This window comes from Chlorocebus sabaeus, chromosome 20 (genome assembly GCF_047675955.1).
Source record: "Chlorocebus sabaeus isolate Y175 chromosome 20, mChlSab1.0.hap1, whole genome shotgun sequence".
NCBI lineage: Eukaryota > Metazoa > Chordata > Mammalia > Primates > Cercopithecidae > Chlorocebus > Chlorocebus sabaeus.
In genome coordinates, this window is record NC_132923.1 from 115,357,164 (window position 1) to 115,380,719 (window position 23,556).

The following is a 23,556-nucleotide window of genomic DNA, read 5'->3' on the forward strand; positions in this document are numbered from 1 at the left end:
GCTCACTGCAAGCTCCGCCTCCCAGGTTCACACAATTCTTCTGCCTCAGCCTCCCCAGTAACTGGGACTACAGATACCCGCCACCATGCCCAGCTAATTTTTTTTTTTTTTTTTTTTTTTTTTTGGTAGAGACGGGGTTTCACTGTGTTAGCCAGGATGGGGAAATCAAATCTTTTATTGCCTGTTGTCACTAATTCTCTGTTCTCTGGTTAACTTTGTAAATTAATTTGTTAAACTTGACATGATGTTCTTTCTTACTGTCTTTAGTTTCTGTTATTTTAAGCTTTGCTTTTTACCCTAAGAGTTGTTTAGAAAAACCATCTACATTTTCAAGTGATTTAGATTTTAGAAAGCTAACTTTTTTTGATTATCTAGTTTTATTCATTGTGGTCATGACCACAGCAATTTTTCAAAGTGGATGTGGAATCACTCTCCTTAGTTGTGGACGACAACAGATTTCACGTTTATAAATATGATAGAGAATGTTGGGGAACATTGCTTTTTATACTATAATTATTTTTTATACTTCATAATTTTCTTCTGTCTTCCTTTTCCTTGTTTGGATGTTGTAATACTCTAGAATATTTTATATTTTGCTTTCTCATAGAAAATTTTTGGCTCACAAAAAATCTCAAGTGTAACCTTCCTCTTTGGAAAAGAATAGATAGTCCCTGAAAAATGTTCAGCATTTTCAAAATGTCACCCTCTTCATCACATATCTCAGTGCATAGATAGCTTCTATAATTGCTGCTTTAAATCCCTGAAATAAAAAATGATGTGTTTCTGCTTGTCCTTAGTGGAGATAAACAAATCCCCTTTCCTCTTTTCTCTAAGCTAGATAAACCTAACTCCTTTGACTTCATCTAAAAATTTAGGTTCATCTAAATTTAGGTTAATACTCGGTATTGGGTATCACTTAGGTAATTGAAAACCTTCTAAAACCAGTGGGCTGGTTTTTTTGTCAGTTAAGTTGGATTTAAATTCTCCAGATTAAGAAAGAAATAATTCCAGGAAAAGCCTTTAGACCCATTTAAAATCAGAGTTATTAAAAAAATCTGTCTTGCTTGATGCTCAGAGTTTTGTTTTTTGGTTGTTTTGTACTTCTAAAATAAAATTATATGTTAATGTAGTTATTTTTCTTTATATTCCTGATTGTAGAATTTTGGTTCAATTTGATCTTTACTTTCAACAGTTGAGATTGAGAAAAATGTTTCATCAGCTTTCATTGTATTTTTTTTTAACCCATATGTGCATTTAACTTTTTCTCGTGAATCTTAGAATCACCCAATTGCCTATGTAGTTTCAGGGCTAGAGCTGAACTAGCCTCGGGCAGTGTCTAGCCAGTGGTAGGCACCCTGAACAAATGCTCTTCTGTGTTTGGGTCTTGATCACCTTCTGCTTTGCAAACTGTGGAGCTCGTGAGTAATGAATACGTGGCATCTGTGTCCATAATGACCACTAAACCGCTCTGCTTATGCACAGCTGACGCTCATTGACAACTGTGGAAACCAGAGCCAGGGCCTTGAGGTTACCTCATCCAGATTTAATTAAACTAAAGGAAAAGATTTTCTTAAAAATCCTGCTGCTTTTATTCCCTGGCCTGGTTGGCAGAAGAATCTCCCCTGTGCCTCTCACCCATCCCCCCACCGGCCGCCACCACCACCACCTTTGGTACAAAAAGCAGAAGAATCTTGATCGTTAACCTCTTGATGAGGGATTTATAGGAGTACTGTAGAGGACATTTGGTCCTCATCTATTATTTTTTTCTTGACTAGTACCGCATATATCATGCATACCCATGGGCATCCTTTTTATAGCACCTTTAGGTAGTCATGGCCATGATGACATTTCCCTTCTAAAAATAAAGACAGTGTCTACATAATACTAATAATGTGCTTATAAATAAGAAAACTAACGAAAACTCCCTAATGTCCTCTAATACCCATACTCAGATATGTCTTGAACGGTTTTTTCCTCTCAAACCAGTATGTAATCAGGATATGTGTTGTTTGTATCACTTTAGACTTAGAATTTGGAACAGTTACTCTGCCTCCGGACCCCCTTTCTCTCCCTTCTTTTTTTGAGACGGAGTTTTGCTCTTGTTGCCCAGGCTGGAGTGCAGTGGCACAATCTCAGCTCACCGCAACCTCCGCCTCCCAGGTTCAAGCAATTCTCCTGCCTTAGCCTCCCTAGTAGCTGGGATTACAGGCATGAGCCACCACACCCGGCTAATTTTACATTTTTAGTAAGGATGGGGTTTCTCCATGTTAGGCTGGTCTCGAACTCCCGACCTCAGGTTGATCCTGCCCGCCTCAGCCTCCCAGAGTGCTGGCATTATAGGCATGAGCCACCATGCCTGGCTCTTTCCCTTCTTGACGTTGAACTTGGACCAGTTTGATTTCTTTTAGATTGTTCCATGTTCTGTATTTGGCTGATTGTTTCTTTATGTTACTTATTTTAATTTATTTATATATCCCCTATATTCCAATTTCTATAAATTGAAAGGTGGGCGTAAATGTTTGATTACATTCTGGTATAACAATTTTGCAAGAATATTTTATGAGTGAGGCTGTATATTTTGCCATTAGAAAAAGTGGTACAGTCTTATTTTTAGTCAAATTGTTTTTTTTTTTAAATTAAGGTTCTATATTTTATTTTTAAATTCACGGCAGTTTATACTTAGTTTCTATGTCATTCTCAAGAAGAGAAGAAAATGTTTAAAATTCAGGTTGTTCATTGAAGTTTTTCAATTTGTTATGTTTTTCTGATGTAAGGTCAGACTTAATCATTTTGATTTTAAATGTCATCTTTCTCTTTTTTCTTTTTCATAAAAGAGATGGAATCTCTGTCACCAGACTGGAGTACAGTGGTGCAGTTGTAGCTCACTGCAGCCTGGAACTACTGGGCTCAGATGATCCTGCTTTCTTACCCTCCAAGTAGCTGGGACTACAGACTCATGCCACCATGCCTGGCTAATTTTTGGTGGAGATGGGTCTTAATATGTTGCCTAGGCTGGTCTTGAACTCCTGGGATTATAGGTGTGAGCCCCCTCACCAAACTTTAAATTTCTCTTGTAACAAACATTTAAACTGCTTACATGCAGTTAGAGGTGTGTATTACTCATTCTTTTCTTTTATCAATTATATGTGAGCCTGCTAAGAAAGTCTTGTTAGTCACTACCCATTGTTTACATTGAATTTCAAATGGTTAAGGGACTAATAAGGAAACAGCTTTTGTTTGCCTGAAAACTTCATGAGCAAGGGTCACATTGTGGTTAATTTCAGTGCTTTCTTCATTTCCAATCTTCATTATAGAGCAATGGTGGAACAAAGCGGCAAAAGATATCCCATCAAAATTATATAGCCTATCAAAAGCAAGTTATTCGCCGAAGTATGCGACATAGAAAAGTTCGTGGTGAGAAAGCACTTCTCGTTTCTGCTAATCAGACGTTAAAAGAACTGAAAATTCAGGTGAGGAAAATGTTCAAGTTTGCTCTGGACTTAAGAGGGCCTTCATGAATTCCTGCTTTCCACCTGTATTTACATATATGTATGTATCTGTGTTTTTTCCCAAAAGACTTAAAGTTTTCAAAATAGCCAAAAATCTTTTTGTGAAGATGAAAGTGAATTTTGGGTTCTGGAAACTTGGGCTGGTTCTGCAATAGCTTTCTAATAATGAGAAACATAGGGAACCACTTAATTTGTCACATGTCGAGGTTGTGCCAGGATAACTGTTCTCTCACTTTATTGTGCTCTGTGCTTTTCTTTGACCACTTAATAGGTATTGGAGCCTGTTACCAGGAACTGCTGTGAAATTTAATGGGAGATAAAAGGCAGCTTATTATTAGCGATTAGTGATTGCTTATTCACTAGGCTGTCACAGTATTTTTGGTGGCAGATAAATCTGTTTGATAGAGTTGTTGTGTGTCTGTGTGTGTGAGTGTGACAGAGCCTCACTCTGTCACCGAGGTTGGGGTGCCATCTCGGCTCACTGCAACCTCCACCTCCCGGGTTCAAGCAGTTCTCTGCCTCAGCCTCCCAAGTAGCTGGCATTACAGGCACATGCCACCACACCTGGCTAATTTTTGTATTTTTAGTAGAGACAGGGTTTCACCATCTTGGCCAGACTGGTCTTGAATTCCTTACCCTCGCTATCCACCTGCCTCGGCCTCCCAAAGTGCTGGGATTACAGGCATGAGCCACCACGCCCGGCCTTGATAGAGTTTCAAAATTATCCTTACCTTTCTTTATGCAGTGATGTTTTCCAAATTGTTATATAGATTTATTTTAGATATGCCCTCTCCATTCCCCCACCAAAGCATGCATTGCTTTACAAATCAGTTCCACTGCTATAGTGCAGGCATTATGAAATGGTTTCATGATACTGTTATTTCTTGGTATCAGTACTGACATACTATAAATAAGCATTCCAGTGGTAAATCTCAAACCCTAGGCAGAAGGAACTGATAAATTCAAGATGTCCATGAAAAAATCTGGCCCCTAATCTGTTTCAGTCACTGATAGATATCCAAAAAGTTGACCAAATTTCCTCCTTTGCTACTTGTATGTGGCATAGTTTACTGGTTACACATTTTTCTTGTTGCTGATATTTATCATTGTAATTGAGGCAAAAGTACAGGCTTCCTTTGAGGGTGTTATGTGTTCCAGATTGTCCTGACAACAGTATTTCCCTTGGTTGAACCCATGGCTCTGAAAATAAGTGTGTTGGCATAATATCTTCACTCTGTTATTGTACCTTTTACATCTAAGAAACCTTGTTTCTATCACTGACTTTCTGCCTGTCATTGGGAAACCTCGAACATTCAAAACCTTTAAATTACAGAAAGAGCCCCTGTGCATAAAGACATTTTTTAAAGCCTGTGCTGCTTTTATTATGGACTACGATTTTTGAAGAATAAACCAGAAGTCAGCAGAAATAACCCTTCCGTCTGAGAGCATGTTACCTGCCCGAATGAGCTGCTAGAAGATGGCAGCTGTTAACACAGCCCTCAGAGGTGCTCTTCCTGAATGGCTCTCTCATCTCCCACTCTTGCTTCAGGGACTACCGCGGGCCAAACAGAGTCAAAGAAAGGGCAGTGAAAGGTCTTTCCCCTCACTACATAGTGGTGGGAGCTTGTGATGCTTCAACTAGATATGAGCCTATTTGCCTGGTAGCGTGGATAGCATCAGAGTTTGTGGTGGGCATGTGCGTGATCCGCAGCTGGTGGTGGTGGGTGATTTTCTTAAGGCATGTAATTTGTGTTTTAGTGTTTGATGGAGCCTTTCCTCTGGGGATACTGCATTTCTGAGTTAATAGGATGACAACCATTGCAAATCTGTAAATGTTTGTTTCTAGACATATCTACCATATACAGTTGCTTGAAACCTTACAAAGCTTGCTGTGTCTAATCAGTAATTCATCCACCTTTGATCCTATGAAGTTAATGAAGTACAATTTGTTCATCTCCTTTCTCAAAAGATGTTCAGTGTTTAATTGTATTATTTCATTTTCCCAAAGATAGATCTTTAGTGGGTGGGTGGTATTGCCTGCCTGAGAAAGTAGAATATTTTGGCACAGAGGTGAAATGCCTGGCAGCTGAGGCGATTGCTTCTGTATTTTCTTTTTTCAGCCCCACACACCATCACAAGCAGAGGAGAGCCACTCCCTGATAGCAACAGGGTTTTCATGGTTCCTGTTAGCTCCACAGACCAGGAATACCGCACCTACTCGTTAAGCAGACCTCTATCATGTTCTTTATACTCAGGCATTTTCCTAGCACTTAGAGTTTAAGGATTATTACCGTAGGCCTCCCTGCCTTGGTTGGCCTGTTCCATCTTCTCCTCACTAGTAGCATGTGTTCATCTTTCATGGTGACTCATCTGTGAAACCTGTCTTGGCCCCTTTCATGGAACTGACTGTCCCCCTGTGCTCGCTAGATCCTGCACATACCTTCTGCTACCATCCTCACAACTTAGTTTTGACCTCACTCCTGGGAACCCCTCCAGGGCGGGATTATTCACTTTTATATTATCAGCACCTAGAACAGTACTTGACACACGGTAGCTTCTTAATAAATGCTTCATTAGTTGTTGACAGCACCTCAGTGTCCTTGTCCATTCTCAGAATATAATGTGTGAACATCAGCCCCTCCGTTGTGGCACTTGTGTCTAGAGGTATTTGCTATTTGTCCAGTTTCATAGGGTAGTACAAAAACACTTAGCATTTAGGGGCATGAACAAGCATTTCTGCACTCCAGCAGCTGTGACGTTATCTATGTTAAGTTAGCATCGCACACATCCACCATAGCTCCGCTCGATCTTCATGGTTCCAGAACATTTGCTGGTGTAGGACTGGATATGCCTCTGCTTGATGTTTGCATGCTGAGCTGGCTTGGGTAGAACTGTCCTGTCAGTACTTCCTGCTTATTGCTTCATGAAGACCATTGATGATGCCAGTGCACTTTTCATTGCTAGCCACAATGTTAGTTCTCCCTGCCTGCTTTTTGGGTGCTAATGTTCTTTTGAAAAATCCAGGTAAGATTCTGTCCCAGCAGTTAGGGAGGAGGCCAGTGCTGTTATCTTTGTTCTTATTTGTCTTTGGTGCCATTATTAAAATCACTTTTCTGGTCCCCATCACCCTAGCCTGTCAAGCTCTTGGGCCCTGTTACACACGCAGTTCAGGGTTGATTTGTGAGGCTCGTTTTGTCTTTCCACATCCAAAGAATAGAGTACAGGAAAGGGCAGAATGGTTTTCCCATGACATCATGGATGTTGGCGTAATATAAAATACATGTAATAGCATACATTTTATGGGTAAGTTAAAAAGCATACTAAAATGAATATTCTTGGACTTGTCTACCGAGTTAAGAATTAAAGGTGTCATTGAAGGTTACTTGTGTTTGCCTCTCTGAGCCCAACTTCTGCTTGCCCTCCAGAGGTAAACATGACCCAGAAATGATAAAATTTAAAAAACCTTTCTGAATTTGTAAAAACATTAAAATATTATGAATACCATTATTTTGGAATGTATGTATGTATGTATGTATTTTTGAGACAGTGTCTTGCTCTTTCGCCCAGGCTGGAATGCAGTGGTGCAATCTCGGCTCACTGCAACCTCTGCTTTCTGGGTTCAAGTGATTCTTCTGCCTCAGCCTCCCAAGTAGCTAGGATTACAGGCGCGTGGCACTACTCCCAGCTAATTTTTGTATTTTTAGTAGAGATAGGGTTTTGCCATGTTGGCCAGGATGGTTTCGAACTCCTGACCTCAGGTGATCCACCTGCCTCAGCCTCCCAAAGTGCTGGGATCACAAGCATGAGCCACCACACTCATCTGGAATGTATTTACTTTTTTTTTTTTTTTTTTTTTTTTTTGAGATGGAGTTTCGCTCTTGATGTACAGGCTGGAGTGCAATGGCATGATCTCGGCTCACCACAACCTCCATCTCCTGGATTCAGGCAATTCTCCGATCTCAGCCTCCCGAGTAGCTGAGATTACAGGCATGTAATCTGACTAATTTTGTATTTTTAGTAGAGACGGGGTTTCGCCATGTTGGTCAGGCTGGTCTCAAACTCCTGACCTCAGGTGACCCATCCACCTCGGCCTCCCAGAGTGTTGGGATTACAGGCGTGAGCCACTGCACCCCACCATATTTAATTTTTAACACTTGGCCAGAACTGGTGTGGGGCATATGGTCCCTACCCTTCAGAAATTCATATTTTGCTTCCTAGAGACAAGACTCAGTCTAAGAATATGTGACAGTTCCAGGGGCTGAATTATATACCCCAAGCCATTTGCTGAAGGAATAAGAACAAAGGAGAGAATTTAAAGATGGTTTTAAGAAAGAATTTTGGGCCAGGTGCAGTGGCTCATGCCTGTAATCTCTGCACTTCAGGAGACTGAGATGGGAGGATTGCTTGAGTCTAAGAGTTCAAGACCAGCCTGGTCAACATAGCAAGACCTCATGTCTACAAAAAAAATTAAAAATCAGCCAGACATGGTGGCACACATCTGTAGTCTCAGCTACTCAGAAGGCTTAGGTGGGAGGATCCCTTGAGCCTGGGAGTTCAAGGCTGCAATGAACCATAATCGCGCCACTGCACTCCAGCCTGGGTGACAGAGTGAGACCCTGTCTCAGCACACACCAAAAAAAAAAAAAAAAAAAAAAAAAAAAGAAAGAAAGAAGAAAGAATTTGGACTTGACTTGTTGATCAAAAGATATGGGGGCCTGGGAGTGGTGGGGTGACAGTGATGACCTTGCCCAAGCCTCAGAGTAGCCATCAGCCCAGCACCACTTTTTACTCATTTTATTTCCCCACACTTACATCCTTGGGAAGCTGGTAAGGTAAGGAACAAATGCATCTGTGTGTGTAATTGTTTCCTAATACTCTACCAGAACTCCTAAGGATGTTCCCAGATATATAGGGACGATAGCCTCAGTAGGAATATAACAAGTAGGCTGACTGTAAGCAACAGTGGTTTTGTACTCTGAAGCCTTTTTGTTTTTTTAAGAATCCATACGTAATTTATTTAAATAGGGTATAAGTCTTAGTGTTTTGCATTATACGGACTTTGTCTCTTTTATATTGGCACAGATCATGCATGCATTTTCAGTTGCTCCTTTTGACCAGAATTTGTCGATTGATGGAAAGATTTTAAGTGATGACTGTGCCACCCTAGGCACCCTTGGCGTCATTCCTGAATCTGTCATTTTATTAAAGGTAAGTAAACAGCTCCTTAGCTAAAGAACTCAAGGTTTTACATGTTACATAACTATGTGTAAACTGTGTGAAATGGTGGTTAAAGGATGCGTTGGGTCTTTAGCAGAGGGCAGTGGTAAATGAATGCTGTGAGTTTTTGCAGCTCAGCCCAGCTCTGACTGAGCCCCAAGAGACTTAGAGGAGGTCAGGACATCATCATATCTTGTTCTTGTGTGTTACAGTAGGTGCTGTTATGCCACAGCATCAGCAACTACTGGTACCCTGAGAAGGTGAAAGTGAAGGCTTTCCTTGGCCTTTCCTGGATCACCTGGATCAGTTTCTATGCCTTGGTGGGATCAGGGTACATCATTACTTCTCTTTTCCCTGGTAAGGCAGGGCAGTGGTATAAATCCCACCCACCCAACTGCTAAGCTTCACGCCTCATTTTTCCCGTTTGATTTTCTGTCACAAGGGCCCCCATTCTTCTTCAGATACAGATCTAGTTTTCATTCCTCTCACACTGGGAGGAAGGGAGTGATACTGGGTTGTGGCCCTCTGAACACTTGAGGATTGACTGTCATTCCAAAGAGGAAAGCTGAATAATCTGGTCTCAGGTCACAAAGTTTCTGGGGTGTCCCCTCCCCAATGCCCTCCAATCCCCACCCCCGCCTTTTTTTTTTTTTTTCCTTTTTTGGACTGGATGGATCTATTCTTAAAACCACACTAATGATACTGATGTTTGCAACTTAATTTGAAATGCTGCCCCCACAAAAAAAAAAAGCAAAAGATGGGTAGAAGATAGACTTGTGACCAGTGCAAATAGTAACTTATTTTATACTTTAAAATATATCTCTGCTGAGATTTTCATAGTTTTTCATAGTTAAAAGTAGATTCAGCCTCCTCCGTAAGCTTTTCCCTAACTTCCAGTTCAGCAGAATTACTTCATAGTATTAAAGTATCTCCTCTTTTCCTTTTGGTTCAAAAGTACTAGCCAGCCAAGCTAGGAAACAAGGGTAAAAACACAAGGTTCTGTCACAACAGTCACATATACAACTTAATGGGATTCTGTCCAGGGCATGGAAATTGGTTTTAGATTTAACAGATATAGAAAGTAGGGACTTCTTTTTTTTTGAGATGGAGTCTCGCTGTGTCGCCCAGGCTGGAGTGCAGTGGCACGATCTCAGCTCACTGCAAGCTCCGCCTCCCAGGTTTAAGCAGTTATCTTGTCTTAGCCTCCCGAGTACCTGGGATTACAGGCATGTGCCACCACTCCCGGCCAATTTTTTGTATTTTTAGTAGAGTCAGGGTTTCACCATGTTGGCCAAGCTGGTCTCGAACTCCTGACCTCAGGTGATCTGCCCGCCTCGCCTCACAAAGTGCTGGGGTTACAGGTGTGAGCCACTGCGCCCGGCCTCAGTGATTTTTCTTTGACAGTGTCTTAGAAGCCCCTACTTTCACTGGGCATGGTGGCTCACACCTGTAATCCCCACACTTTGGGAGGTTGAAGCGGGCGGATCATGAGGTCAGGAGTTCAAGACCAGCCTGGCCAGCATGGTGAAACCCCATCTGTACCAAAAATGCAAGAAAATTAGCCAGGAGTGGTGGTGGGCACCTGTGATCCCAGCTACTCAGGAGGCTGAGACAGGAGAATGGCATGAACTTGGGAGGTGGAGGTTGCAGTGAGCCAAGATCACGCCACTGCACTCCAGCCTGGGCAACAGAGGGAGACTCTGTCTCAAAAGAAAGAAATAGAAAAGTCACTGAACCAGTCTCATTTGCCCAATTCTACCCTCCCTAAGGGCCTGATTTAGTCGCTTCCCATTGCCTCTTTTGTTTCTTGGCCAAAAGAATCCCTACTGTTCCAAATACCACCACATCATGTGGTAGAATCATTGTTCAGGTTTTTTATTTTGAACTGTGAAATGTATGCTTTTCAAACCTTGGAGCCCCAGTTCTGGTGTGATAAAGTTAGGCCCTGGAATGATGAGGCAGACCGATATCTACCCCATCCATGCACACACACCCCTCATCCCACCACCTAACCCCTCTCTCTGTTTAACATTCTGCATTTCCTGGAACTATAGGCTCTGTGAAATGGTTTTGAAAACACACTGAGTTGCTAGATCCTAATGATCCTGTCTAACGTCCTAGAAACAGCCTGTATTGTTGAACGGTTTGTACTTCACGTGGGCAGCTAGAGTCTGTACTGGTCATTGGCCTCATTATCCTTGCAGCTAACCTCGTCATAAGCGCAGACATCATAAGCTTCCTCCTGAAAAGGAAATGGGTATCTTGTTCTTGCTGGTGACGTGGGACAAAAGTATAATTTTAACCTAATTGGTATTCTGAGAGGACCAGTCTAACTTTTTATTTGTACTCCTCACTACCACTACCAGTATCTTAGCTCACATTGGTTACATCAGTCTTTAGTAACCCCAGGGTGTCTAAACATTTCCATGTCTAAAGGTGTCTTTAAGAGTGGGAAAATAGTCCCCTCTGCCTTTCCTCTTCACACACACAGTGTACCATTTCTGAGGTGTTGACTCTAGACCCATAGCCACCAGGGCATCCACTGTTAAACCTGGACACCGCTGGCTGTGGCTCAAACTAAGTTCTCTACTGGACAGTGTGTTTTTGTGTCTTGTAGCAATATCACTAGTTGAATCATGGGCCATACTTCAGATTTCAGATTCCTACTCCCTTGTGGTTTTGAATTGTCTTCATTTGTTTTCTAGGCTGATGAACCAATTGCAGATTATGCTGCAATGGATGATGTCATGCAAGGTAAAGATGAATTTGTTTTAGGAATCTGCTGATTAGGTGTTAAATGGAGGTGGGATTTTAGATATTGAAGCTTTAGTGTACAATGCTTTTACTTTGCACGTCAAAAAAAGCTTCCACATGTTATTACAGTAGAATACATTGTTTGTCTTAAAAGATCATAGAAAGGAGAGAAAGGTATCTAGAAAAACTTGGAAAGCTAACCTGAGGAAACTGAAATAAATGTGAGCTCTGTCGATGGAGGAGGTCAACAAGAAGCAAAGCTAAGTCAAATTGCAGTGCCCCAGACAGGCACACACAAATTAGAGGCCCAGGTACCTCTGAAGGTGGGAATGAATTGTGAGCCTAAAAACAAGATAACACGATACTTGTTTGGAAAACTGTATAAGAAGCAGTTAGACAACTCCCTGCCCTTCACATCCTTTTCACTTCCCCACCCCACCTGGACCTCAGATGGGCACCCAGAATTATGTGTTTCCACACTTGGAAAAATTAAACTAGAAAGGTGGGAACAAAGCCTATACCAAATAGGAGACTATCTCCTAGCCCTTTGCTCAAATTCGAGCAGCCCATTACTTACCTTCCCCCAGGTGGGAAGGGATTTCTCTCCAGGGAAACTAGTCAAAAAAATAACCAATGGATGTAAAAAGTCTGGTTCTGTGTGATCAAGTGGGATTTCTCCCAGGGATGCAAGGATGGTTCAACATATGCAAATCAATACATCACATCAGCAGAATGAAGGACAAAAATCATATGATCATCTTAATAGACAAAGAAAAAGCATTTGATAAAATTCAGCATCCCTTCATGGTAAAAACTCTCAACAAATTAAGTACAGAAGGAACATACCTCAATATAATAAAGGCCATATGTGAGAAACCCACAGCTGACATCATACTTAATGGCGAAAAGCTTAAAGCCTTTCCTCTAAGAACTGCAATAGACAAGGAGAGCCATTTTCACCACTCTTATTCAACATAGTATTGGAAGTCCTAGCAAGAGCAATTAGGCAAGAGAAATAAGTAAAAAGCATGCAAAATTGGAAAAGAGGAAATTAAATGGTCCCTCTTGGCAGATGACATGCTTTTTTTCTTTTTTTTAAATAGAGTCTGTCTCTGTTGCCCAGGCTGGAGTACAGTGGCACGATCTTAGCTCACTGCAACCACCACCTCCTGGGTTCAAGTAATTCTTGTGCCTCAGACTCCTGAGTAGATGAGACTACAGGCATGTGTCATGACACCCAGCTAATTTTTGTATTTTTACTAGAGATGAGGATTTCCCATATTGGCCAGGCTGATCTGGAACTCCTGACCCCCTGTGATCCGGCCACCTGGGCCTCCCAGAATGGTAGGATTACAGGCAGGAGCCACCGTGCCAGGCCGACATTACGTTATATATGTAGAAAAACCTAAAGATGCCATGAAAATACTCTTACAACAACTGATAAACATTCAGTAAAATTGCAGGATACAAAAATCAGTGTACAAAGTGAGTTTCTATAGTGTAGTGATTATCATGTTCACCTAACAAAAATCAACATACAAAAATTAGCAGCATTACTATACACCGATAAGAACTAGCTGAAAAAGAAATCAAGAGAGCAGCTGGGCGCAGTGGCTCATGCCTGTAATCCCAGCACTTTGGGAGAGCGAGGCAAGTGGATCAGTTGAAGTCAGGAGTTCGTGACCAGCCTGGCCAACATGGTGAAACCCCTTCTCTACTGAAATTACAAAAATTAACCAGGCATGGTAGCACATGCCTGTAATCCCAGTTATTAGGGAGGCTGAGGCAGGAGAATTGCTTGAACCCAGCGGGTGGAGGTTGCAGTGAGCCAAGATCACACCACTGCACTCTCTAGCCTGGATGACAGAGAGACTCCATCTCAAAAAAAAAAAAAGAAAGCAATTCCAATAATAATAGCTACAAAAAAATTAAGATTAAATACCTAGGAATAAATTTAACCAAGAAGGTGAAACACCTCTACAAGGAAAACTACAAAACACTAATGTAAGAAATTGAAAGACACAAACAAATGGAAAGACATCCTGTGCTCATGGATCAGAAAAATTAATATTGTTAAAATTAACCATATTACCCAAAGTAATCTACAGATTAAATGCAGTCCCTATCAAAATACCAATTCCTCACAGAAATAGAAAAACACAATCCTAAAATTCATATGGAAGCACAAAAGACCCTGAATAGCCAAATCTTAATCCTCAACAAAAAGAACAAAGCTGGAGGCATCATGCTACCTGGTTTCAAAATATACTACAAAGCTATGGTAACCTAAACAGCATGGTACTGGTATAAAAACATAGGACAATGGAACAGAATAAAGAATCCAAACATAAATTCATGTATTTACAGCCAACTAATTCATGACAACAGCACCAAGAACATACCTTGGGGAAAGGGCACCCTCTTCAATAAATTTTGCTGGGAAAACTGGATATCCATATGCAGAAAAATGAGACCAGACCTCCGTCTCTCACTGTATGTTAAAATCAACTAAAAATGGATTAAAGACTTAAATGTAAGACTTGAAACTATGAAATTGCTAGAATTCAACATGGGGGAAATGCTGTCAAACATTGGTCTAGACAGAGATTTTAGCTGAGACCTCAAAGCACAGGGAACAAAACCAAAAATAACGAGATGGACTATATTAAACTAAAAAGCTTCTGCACAGCAAAGGAAATAATCAGCAGAGTTGAGGAGACAACCTGTAGAATGGGAGAAAATATAATCTCATTAAAAAGTAGGCAATGGACCTGAATAGATGTTTCTCAAAAGAAGACATAAACATGGCCAATAGGTGTATGAAAGATGCTCAGCATCACTAATCATCAGGGAAATTCAAATCAGAATCACAGTGAGATACCACCTTATCCCAGTTAGCATGGCTGTTATCAAAAAGACAATAACATGTAACTAGGATGCAGAGAAAAGGGAACTCTTATACACTGTTGGTGGGAATGTAAATTAGTACAGCCATTATGGAAAACAGTATGGAAGTTTCTCAGAAAACTAAAAATATAACTGCCATATGATCCAGCAATCCCACTAGTGGTATTTATTCCAAAGGAAAAGAAATCAGTGTATCAAAAGGATATCTGCAGTCTCATGTTTATTGCAGCACTGTTCACAACAGCCAAGGTATGGAATCAACCTACATGTCCATCAGTAGATGCATTGATAAGATATGTTATATTTATATGTACACATACAATGGGATACTATTATTCAGCGATTAAAAAAATGAAATCCTGTCATTTGCAGCAACATGGATGAAACTGGAGGAAATTATGTTAAGTGAAATAAGCCAGGCTCAGAAAGACAATACTATATTTTCTCATACGTAGGAGCTAAAAAAGCTGATCTTGTGGCTGTAGGATGATAGTTATGAGTGGGTGGGAAAGGGGCTGTATTAAGGGAGGTTTGTTAATGGGTACAAACATAGAATTTGATAGAAGGAATAAGTTCTGGTGTTCGATAGCACAGTAGGGTGATATGTTGTATATTTCAAAAGAGCTAGAAGAAAAGATAATGCAGTGTTCCCAACACAAAGAAATGATAGGCCGGGCGCAGTGGATCACTTGAGCCCAAGAGTTCAAGACCAGCCTGGGCAACATAGTGAGACCCTGTCTCTACTACAAATTTTTAAAAGCCAGGCATAGTGGCTCGCACCTGTGGTCTCAGATACTTGGGAGGCTGAGGTGGGTGGATTGCTTGAGCCCAGGAGTTGGAGGCTGCAGTGGGCTGTAATCATGCCACTACACTTAAGCCTGGGTGACAGATTGAGACCCTGTCTCAAAAAAGACGAAATAATATTCAAGGTGATGGATATACTAAATACCCTGATGTGATCATTATACATTGTATGCATATGTCAAAATATCACCTGTTCCCCATAAATATGTACAAATATTATGTTTGGTTTTTATTTTTTATTTTTTTGAGATGGAGCCTCGTTCTGTCACCCAGGCTAGAGTGCAGTATGGCTCACTCTGCCTCCGGGGTCCAAGTGATTCTCCTAGCTCAGCCTCCTGGGTAGCTGGGGCTATAGGCATGTGCCACCATGCCTGGCTAACTTTTGTATTTTTGGTAGAGACGGGGTTTCACTATATTGGCCAGGCTGGTCTCAAATTTCTGTCCTCAGGTGATCCGCCCATCTCGGCATCACAAAGTGCTGGGATTACAGATATGAGCTATTGAACCTGGCCTTGGTTGTATTTTTTTTAAGCTGGTTCATGTCCCAGGCACCCTTTAGTCAATCCCACCATTGCCCACTGAACAGAGATTTCAGACATCTTTTTTTTCCCCCCCGAGATGGAGTCTCACTGTTGCCCAAACTGGAACGCAGTGGCACAATCTCAGCTCACTGCAATCTCCCCCTCCTGGGTTCAAGCGATTCTTCTGCCTCAGCCTCCCGAGTAGCTGGGACTACAGGCGCCTGCCACCATGCCCAGCTAATTTTTGTATTTTTAGTAGGGACAGGGTTTCACTATGTTGTCCAGGCTGCTCTAGAACTCCTGACCTCATGATCTGCCTGCCTCGGCCTCCCAATTTGCTGAGATTACAGGCGTGAACCACTGTACCCGGCCCAGAAATCTTTTTAGTACCTCATACTTAAGTAAATATGAGCAGCCAGATAGTTGAGGAATGAAAGCCTGGGACCAAAATTTGTCAAGGAAATAGCATAGGAAGCATAAGAAAGCTGGAAAATAACCTATAAATAATGGCCAAAAAAAAAAAAAAGCAAACAATAGGAAGAGGAACTATATAAAAGGAACATTGGAGCATAGAAAAGAGTTCATGGAAATATAAAAAATGATTGCACCCTGGGTTTGATGTAGTAAGTAAAAAACGAAGGGTAAGACTGTCAGGAAAGCATCTAGAAGTAGGAGGGAAAGCCAGTCGAATTCACAGGATGAAGTCAGGAAGACGAGATAATGGAGCAGTGCCCACAAGATCTGAGGGAAAGCGAGTTCCAATCTAGAATTCTGTAACCCTCACACCTGATGGCCCCTTGAACATATATAAGGCCTCAAAAGATTGATCTGTCATGTACCATCTGCCAAGATACTGTGTGAGGATGTGTTCTTTTTCTTAAACATTAAATCAAGAAAGAAATCAACAGTGGACCCAGTAAATAGGGGATCAGCCTAGGATAAGATCCCCTAGAAGATGGTGAAGGGAAGTCTCAGAACTGCTGTTCTTCAGCAGGAGGGTGAAGACACCTGATCCATATTGGAGTGGTGGGATGCGAGCTTCAGGAAGGGATGCCACAAGGAAAAGTGGAAGTGATGATGACTGTCTTCAAGAGGTTACAAGTCTTTAAGAATTTACATGTGAATTGGAGATAAATACAGAGAAAATGAAACACATCAGTAATTCAGTAGTTACTAAGTCCAGAAAGACCGAGTCATACCACATAGGAAATAAAACCAAGGTGCACGAAGGCATTCTACTGTAACCAGTATTAATGGAGTAAAAAGTAATGCCAGCCCTGGAGACTGGCTTAACAACAACAAACACCACTTCATCAGGAGGCTGGGTCAGGGGCGGGTGCTATGTAAGCGGTAAAACAGCTGTTTGTATCATTCACTGAAGAATTTATTAGATTTTATCTAAAATTGTGAAGTAGGCCGGGCCTGATGGCCCACTCCTGTAATCACTTTGGGAGGCCGAGGCGGGTGGATCACTTGAGGTCAAGAGTTCAAGACCAGCTTGGCCAACATGGTGAAACCCTGTCTCTACTAAAAATACAAAATTTAGCCAGGCGTGGTAGCAGGTACCTGTAATCCCAGCTACTTGGGAGGCTGAGGCAGGAGAATTGCTTGAACCCAGGAAGCATTGGTTGCAGTTAGCTGAGATCATGCCGCTGCACTCCAGCCTGGGCGACAGAGCTAGATTCCCTCTCAAAAAAAAAAAAAAAAAAAAAAGAAGTAAATAAATTAAAATTATGAAAAGCATGTTATTTAGAAATAGGCTAAACACCAGAAGCAGCTGCTATATTAGTCAAAAGTGACTCCTTCCAGAACTTGGGAACGGGAGGGGGAGGCCGAGAGAGACAAGTCCGGAGGAGTCAGCTACGTGGCTTCCCCCCAGGCCACTCCTAGAGTCGTGCACAAGGTGTGCCCCAGTTACAAACCTTGTCCTGTCAGTATTTGACTTTTTAAATGATGCATATGTATTGCTTTGATAAAAACAGAAACAAAGATTGTTCTGAGATTAATAACATACGTAACTTCAAAGATGATTATTACAGGTGACTTAAGATAATCAAAAGTTATTTTAAACTTTGTCTTTAAGCATTGAAGTGATCTTATTACTGTCTGTCACGACAATCTTTTCAATTTAGAATTACTTTTTTTCTGTTTTTCAGTTTGTATGCCAGAAGAAGGGTTTAAAGGTAAGTTACATTTGTCATGTTTTGTTCATGAATGTCAGAGTCATCCTGTAATTTTCTATTAAAGCGAAGGCTATAATTTGATTTTTAAATTTTAATCCAATCTGAGTCTCATGACTGAAATTAATTTTAGTTAAATGCATTTCTTATTCAAGCTTCTTCATTATCTTTTTCAACACTCAAGCCTCAGATGGGGCCTCAGCTGGGGCCTGTGTGTGAGAACTGTTTCTTGCCAGATGTCCATTTGGCCTTCCCTTTCTCATTTTATGGGAGGTTGGGAAATTAGCTAGTGGCATTTCGAGATTTATTTTTAACCTTTTCCCAGTTCTTCCTATCAAGTCCCCTCCTAGAGCAAAACAGTTTGTGTGTAACTATTAAGAATTAGTGATACAAGAATTTGTCAGATTTTATCAGGTTCAGTGAAAAGATTTAATTAATCACTTAGCATTAAGGCATTTGTTGGATTATTACTTCAAGAGGAGACACGGTGGTGCTCGTACTACATCTGGGCCATGTAGATGTGTACACCGATAATATTCAAGAAGTCATCAGATACAGACCTTTGACGTTTTTGGATTTTCCTGTTGCTGTCTTGATTCTTTGCCGGCTACTCCAGAAGCCCATGGCAGGCTGTGATTTTGCTAAGGAATGACTTTGAATCACATGCCAGGTATTCCTTGCTAAAGCAAATAAGAGACAAATCTACTGGCCGAAATAAAGTCTTCCTCTTGCTGCAGCTTTGTTGTCTGCATGTTACCACTACAAAGGGACTCCTGATGGGTCAAAACAAAGCAAAAAATGTCTTTATGAAAAATGGTCACTGGCTGGGCACGGTGGCTCACGCCTGTAATCCCAGCACTTTGGGAGGTCAAGTCAGGTGGGTCACTTGAGGTCAGGAGTTCGAGACCAGTCTGGCCAACATGGTGAAACCCCATCTCTACTAAAAATACAAAAATTAGCCAGGCATGGTGGCATGCACCCGTAATCCCAGCGACTTGGGAGGCTGAGACAGGAGAACTGCTTGAACCTGGGAGGTGAAGGTTGCAGTGAGCCAAGATTGCACCATTGCACTCTAGCCTGGGCAACAAGAGTGAAACTGTCTCAAAAAAGAAAAACGGTCATTAAATGAAAGCATCAATAAAATCTGGTTAGTTTGTGTGAAGATACACTTAGGAAGCACATGGCTTTCAACAGAAATGTGATTTAGCGTGGAGCCTGGAGTCTGCTGGTATTTTGTCTTATCCTCCCACACCAAGGTGCTGCTGTGTTCATTTATTAAATTGGATGTTCCCTGTTGATGATGTGTTCTTGGTAAATGGAATCCATGAACTTTTAATCTGTAGTTCACAACTATCCCTCCATGTGTGTTTCTTTTCCCAGGTACTGGTCTTCTTGGACATTAATCTTGGAATACTTGCTGACTGCTAAGAAACAACCAGAGGGGAAGAGGAGTTTGACATGTTAGGGCATTAAAGCAAAGGTGGATTTAAGAATTAAACCATTACATGCCCCTTCCAAAAGGCAGAAATCGATTCAAACGTGACTGTCCCCAATGCCTTATGTCAAATAAAGCAGATTGCACTGATGGACATCAGACTTGAAGGAAATGTTTCCAATTTTATATTTAAGGGGGGTGGTGGGTGGGAGGGGGCAAGTAAAGACGGAACAAGTTTAGTAGCAGTAATAGTAAATCATGTTTACATATGAGATTTATAGTCGTGGGAGGGAATAAAGTTCTGTTATATTTCCTTGCTCGAGTTTCATACCAGATGCGTTGGTCCATAAAGGATTGTATCAAGTAGATGAGACAACATTCTGCTCTGAACGAAAAGTAATTTTAGAGACATAACCTGCTTACCAATGCCTGTCTTTGATTCATATTCTACTTTCAATAAAGCATGAAAGTGAAGAACTTGTCCTAAGTGTGGAAAAGTGTCTTCAGATTTAGACTCTACTCCATGTCAGCTGCAGCGCCACCCGCCTTACACTGCCCGGCCGTCGGTCTCTTGGTGTTAGGTAAAGGAGGGGCACTTGCGTGTCTCCTGCAATGAGTAAGGAATTATGTCTCATTTTTTGACTTCAGAGGCTTTTTGCTTTGGTGCATTTCAGAAAGGATGGAGAACATTTATTACGTGTGAAAGCATCTTTTTCCGGTTTTGCTATTATTCAAAAGTGGGAATTTTACCTGGCACGTTTGAAAATAAAAAATCTGCCTACCTGTCAGAAGAGTAAATCAGACTGAAGTACATTTGGATAACACAAGGTTTCTATAAAATTTGTTCTTCCTGTCTGTCCTCCATGTCACTGTTTCTTGGACCTCAGTTCCCTTTTTGAAAGCATTCTTCCAAAATGCCCTGAGAGGATATCTTAGATCATTGTTTAAAAAAGGAAAAGAGTATACGGATGGGGATGTGCTGTCCATCCAACCCAGGATTGTCATTCTTAGCAACACGTAACCGAAGCAATATTCTTAAGAATATTGAAGGGTTTTTTTAATTGAACTTAAGATTGGAGTTTTTCCTTTAAAAAAAAAAAAAAAGGTTTCTCTGTTGAGTACGTATGTATAAGTTTGTGGCTGAGATGCTAGCTTAGGCATCTCTCTTGTTAACACTTTTCTTGGCCTTGGATTTGTGCCAGGCTTTTTCCCCCTTTCATGAAAATTTGAACTCAGATAATGGATGGGGAAGGCAGACTGTGATTTGAGACCCAATAACCTTGGCAGCATCCCTTTTGAATAGCTCCTTTTGTCAGAGTAATTATGGCTGTGTAGTAAAATTCTAACTTCGTGTTTGTGTTTCCCCCCTGTGTTTCTAATGTATTCAGTCTGTGCCCTCTGAGGAGGCAGGGGTCTCTAATGAGCCTGTGGGAGAAGGTGAGAGCTGCACATAGCCCCCCTCAGAAGCCATCCTAGGAGCAGAACCAAGAGACCAGCTGTTCTGGCCTTGAGGTTGGCACAGGTGAAGGACTTGAAGTTGAGCTGATGGATCCTGATTTTTAGATATCATTGTTTTATTAGCTCCAAAGAAATGAATGCAGGAGCCTAAAAGTGTAACACAAACTTCTTCTTTCTCAAGGTAAAGACTTTTATACAAGTTCACATAATGCTTGATGAAGCCGCTTCCTTTTCCTAACAAAGAAGCTTGTTGGCCAGAGAACGTTCTTTTCGGGGATTGACATAAACATGTTAGTAGTCCCCAGAAATCTGATACATTTTCCCCAATTTGCTGTTGATAACAGTTTTGAAATTTGTTACTTGGGTATTTTTTCCTCCTGCAGTGCTACAAAATAACAGCCTTTTGTAAATCTTACAGGCTGGTACCTGCTCTGAGTACTGGCTTCTTTATTACCTCTGCCCAGGGGTGGGATGGACACCAAGCGAGCAGCTCAGGGTCGTCTTCCTCCTGCTCTGACAACTTGCCTTGTTCTGCTGGCACTGCTCAAAGTAACTGCAGCCCAGCGGCTCCAGCGACACTATGAAGCTTTATTACAAAGGCAGGAGCTCAGGCCCTAGACCCACTGAATCGGAATCTGCATCCACAGGCCACTCCTGTGCTCTCAGAAACCCTGGACTGGGGCCTCTCCCACCCATAGTAGGCAGAGTTGCAAAGACACGTATGCTTGTATTGCATGGCTTTGCATTGCCACCCTTCTCACTTTGTATAGGGAAAACAGGTAAAGGGTATAATCTAAAGCCCGATTCTCGTTTCTGTAATTACGAATAGATGGAGTCCATTTGCCTTCTGGACTGTGAAAAGTTCAGAGACTCTTTGTGTTGGGGTTCTAATGCTGTGCATGTGTACTTTTTTATATTAGATTAGTCTCCTATACAACGTATAATGAAGCTTGGGTCTTTTCCCTTTTATATTTCTGACCATTCTTTAATCTCAAACGAATGTGTACAACATACTACACTGGTACAGATTGTCACCACGAACTAAAATAGGCTGCATTTGGGTGTCTTCATTTCCTGGGGAGTAAGTATCTTTCTGTGTATTTATGAACTCTATTGTTTAGAATTACTGTTAACCTTCCGGCCAAATTAAAAAGATATGAGTGTCCTTTTATTTCTGTGGAATCATAATCCAGAGTGAATTTTTCAGTTATTTTAAATGTCCTTTTGGTTGGTCCGTGTGGTCATAGATCTGCTCATCAGACTCTGGTTAATATTGGAATCTAATGCTCAGGTTGAATAACCTGTTTTAAAAACCCAGGCGATGATTTTTCTCTGTCTAAACAAACTGCTGAAGCGAAATGAGCAGGAAAGCCTGTCTTTCCTGTTACAGAATCGTGGGGCAGAATCATATCCTTTCTCTCGGGCACTTTAGTCCTCAGCTCGTTCAGTGTTGCAGGGGACTGCGAACACAGTGCATGCAGATGAAAAGCCAGCGTTTGCATTTTACGAAGATTTTCTCATTTCCCAGCCTGAGCAACATAGTGAGACTTCATCTCTATAATAAAACAAAAACTAGCCAGGTACGCCAGTGGCCCCAGCTACTCAGGAGACTGAGGCAAGATAATTGCTTGACCCCAGGAGGTCGAGGCTGCGGTGAGCTGTGATCACACCACTGCACTCAGCTTGGGCGACAGAGTGAGACCCTGTCACACACACACACAAAAAAAGTGCACATCTATGAACGTCCCATACTCCCACCCCCACCCCAGAGTACAGGGTTTTGTCAACAACATTTCTCATTCTGAAAGCTGGCATCACTCTCTCCCCCATACCCCCCCCCACACACACCCATCTAGACATTCTATGGGCAGAAATACTGGCTGGGGATTTGATTATCAACATTATTGGAACCCTCTATTTTTCATTAAAGTACAAATTATAAACATTCGTAAAATAGCACTTTGTTGATTTCCCCGAGCAACATTTCTGTGTCAGGTCGTGTGTGCCAGGTAGACAGTCTCACTGGAAGACAAAAACCACTTCTGCATCCCATATATCCCAAACCTTGGATTTCTTTTCCCCCTTCTGACTGTTAATTGGGCTATGAAGTCCGCTAGCTATCCAGATAGCACATAAACATACAGGCAGGTGTTGAAAGTGTGGAGTTGTAGAAGTTGGACCACCTGTGTTACAGATAATGTCACCATTTACCTTGTAACAAAGAAAAGTGACTTAATCTTGCTTTACCTTAATTTCTTAATCTCTAACAGTATTTGCCATTTTTGTTTACTACACTCAGAGGATTAAGCAATAATATTGTTGAGGCAAAAGGCTTTGTATTTTTCTTTGTATTTAGGAAAACGGTTGCCTTTCTGAGGAAATGCTGTTGGAATCTCTTCTGTAAGTCTTCAAAAGGAGGTCTTGTAACCACCTAGCCAAGCTACCTGGAGCATCTTCTCTGAGAACTTTAGAAACTACATTTTACTTCAAGCCCTTCCAGCTAAAATGATAGCTAGACAGGTGTTCCACCATCCTGCTACATAATCTTTCCTTCTGTCCCATAAGGATAATGAAGCCAATGGCCAAACTGCAAGGCTTCTCGATTTGGTGTTTATTTTGCAGGGTCATGTTGAAAGGTATTTGAAACACGCTTAGAATGCATGTTGAAGATTTATGTCTCAGTGATGGGCAGTTTCTGCCCCAAAGGGGCAGCTTCAGTTGTTTTGATCGTCATTGCCAAGAATATCAGGAACAGGTGTCTCGAGCTGCCG

The 23,556-nt window shown here is 41.5% G+C and overlaps 1 protein-coding gene across 4 annotated transcripts in view; it reads left to right on the forward strand.

Annotated features, from left to right (window-relative positions):
• The window catches only part of USP48 (ubiquitin specific peptidase 48), a 104,462-nt gene extending 84,653 nt beyond the window's left edge, over positions 1 to 19,809 (forward strand). For 2 of the 4 annotated variants that reach the window (XM_007980132.3, XM_007980133.3), the window contains exons 23-27: positions 3,315 to 3,470; positions 8,592 to 8,717; positions 11,432 to 11,480; positions 17,869 to 17,895; positions 19,273 to 19,809. In XM_007980132.3, coding sequence (XP_007978323.1) covers positions 3,315 to 3,470; positions 8,592 to 8,717; positions 11,432 to 11,480; positions 17,869 to 17,895; positions 19,273 to 19,295 — 381 coding nt within the window. In that variant the 3' untranslated portion in view covers positions 19,296 to 19,809. The remainder of the gene's footprint in view (positions 1 to 3,314; positions 3,471 to 8,591; positions 8,718 to 11,431; positions 11,481 to 17,868; positions 17,896 to 19,272) is intronic. The other 2 variants (XM_007980134.3, XM_007980135.3) reach the window with 1 other exon arrangement.
• The last annotated feature ends 3,747 nt before the right edge of the window (positions 19,810 to 23,556 follow it).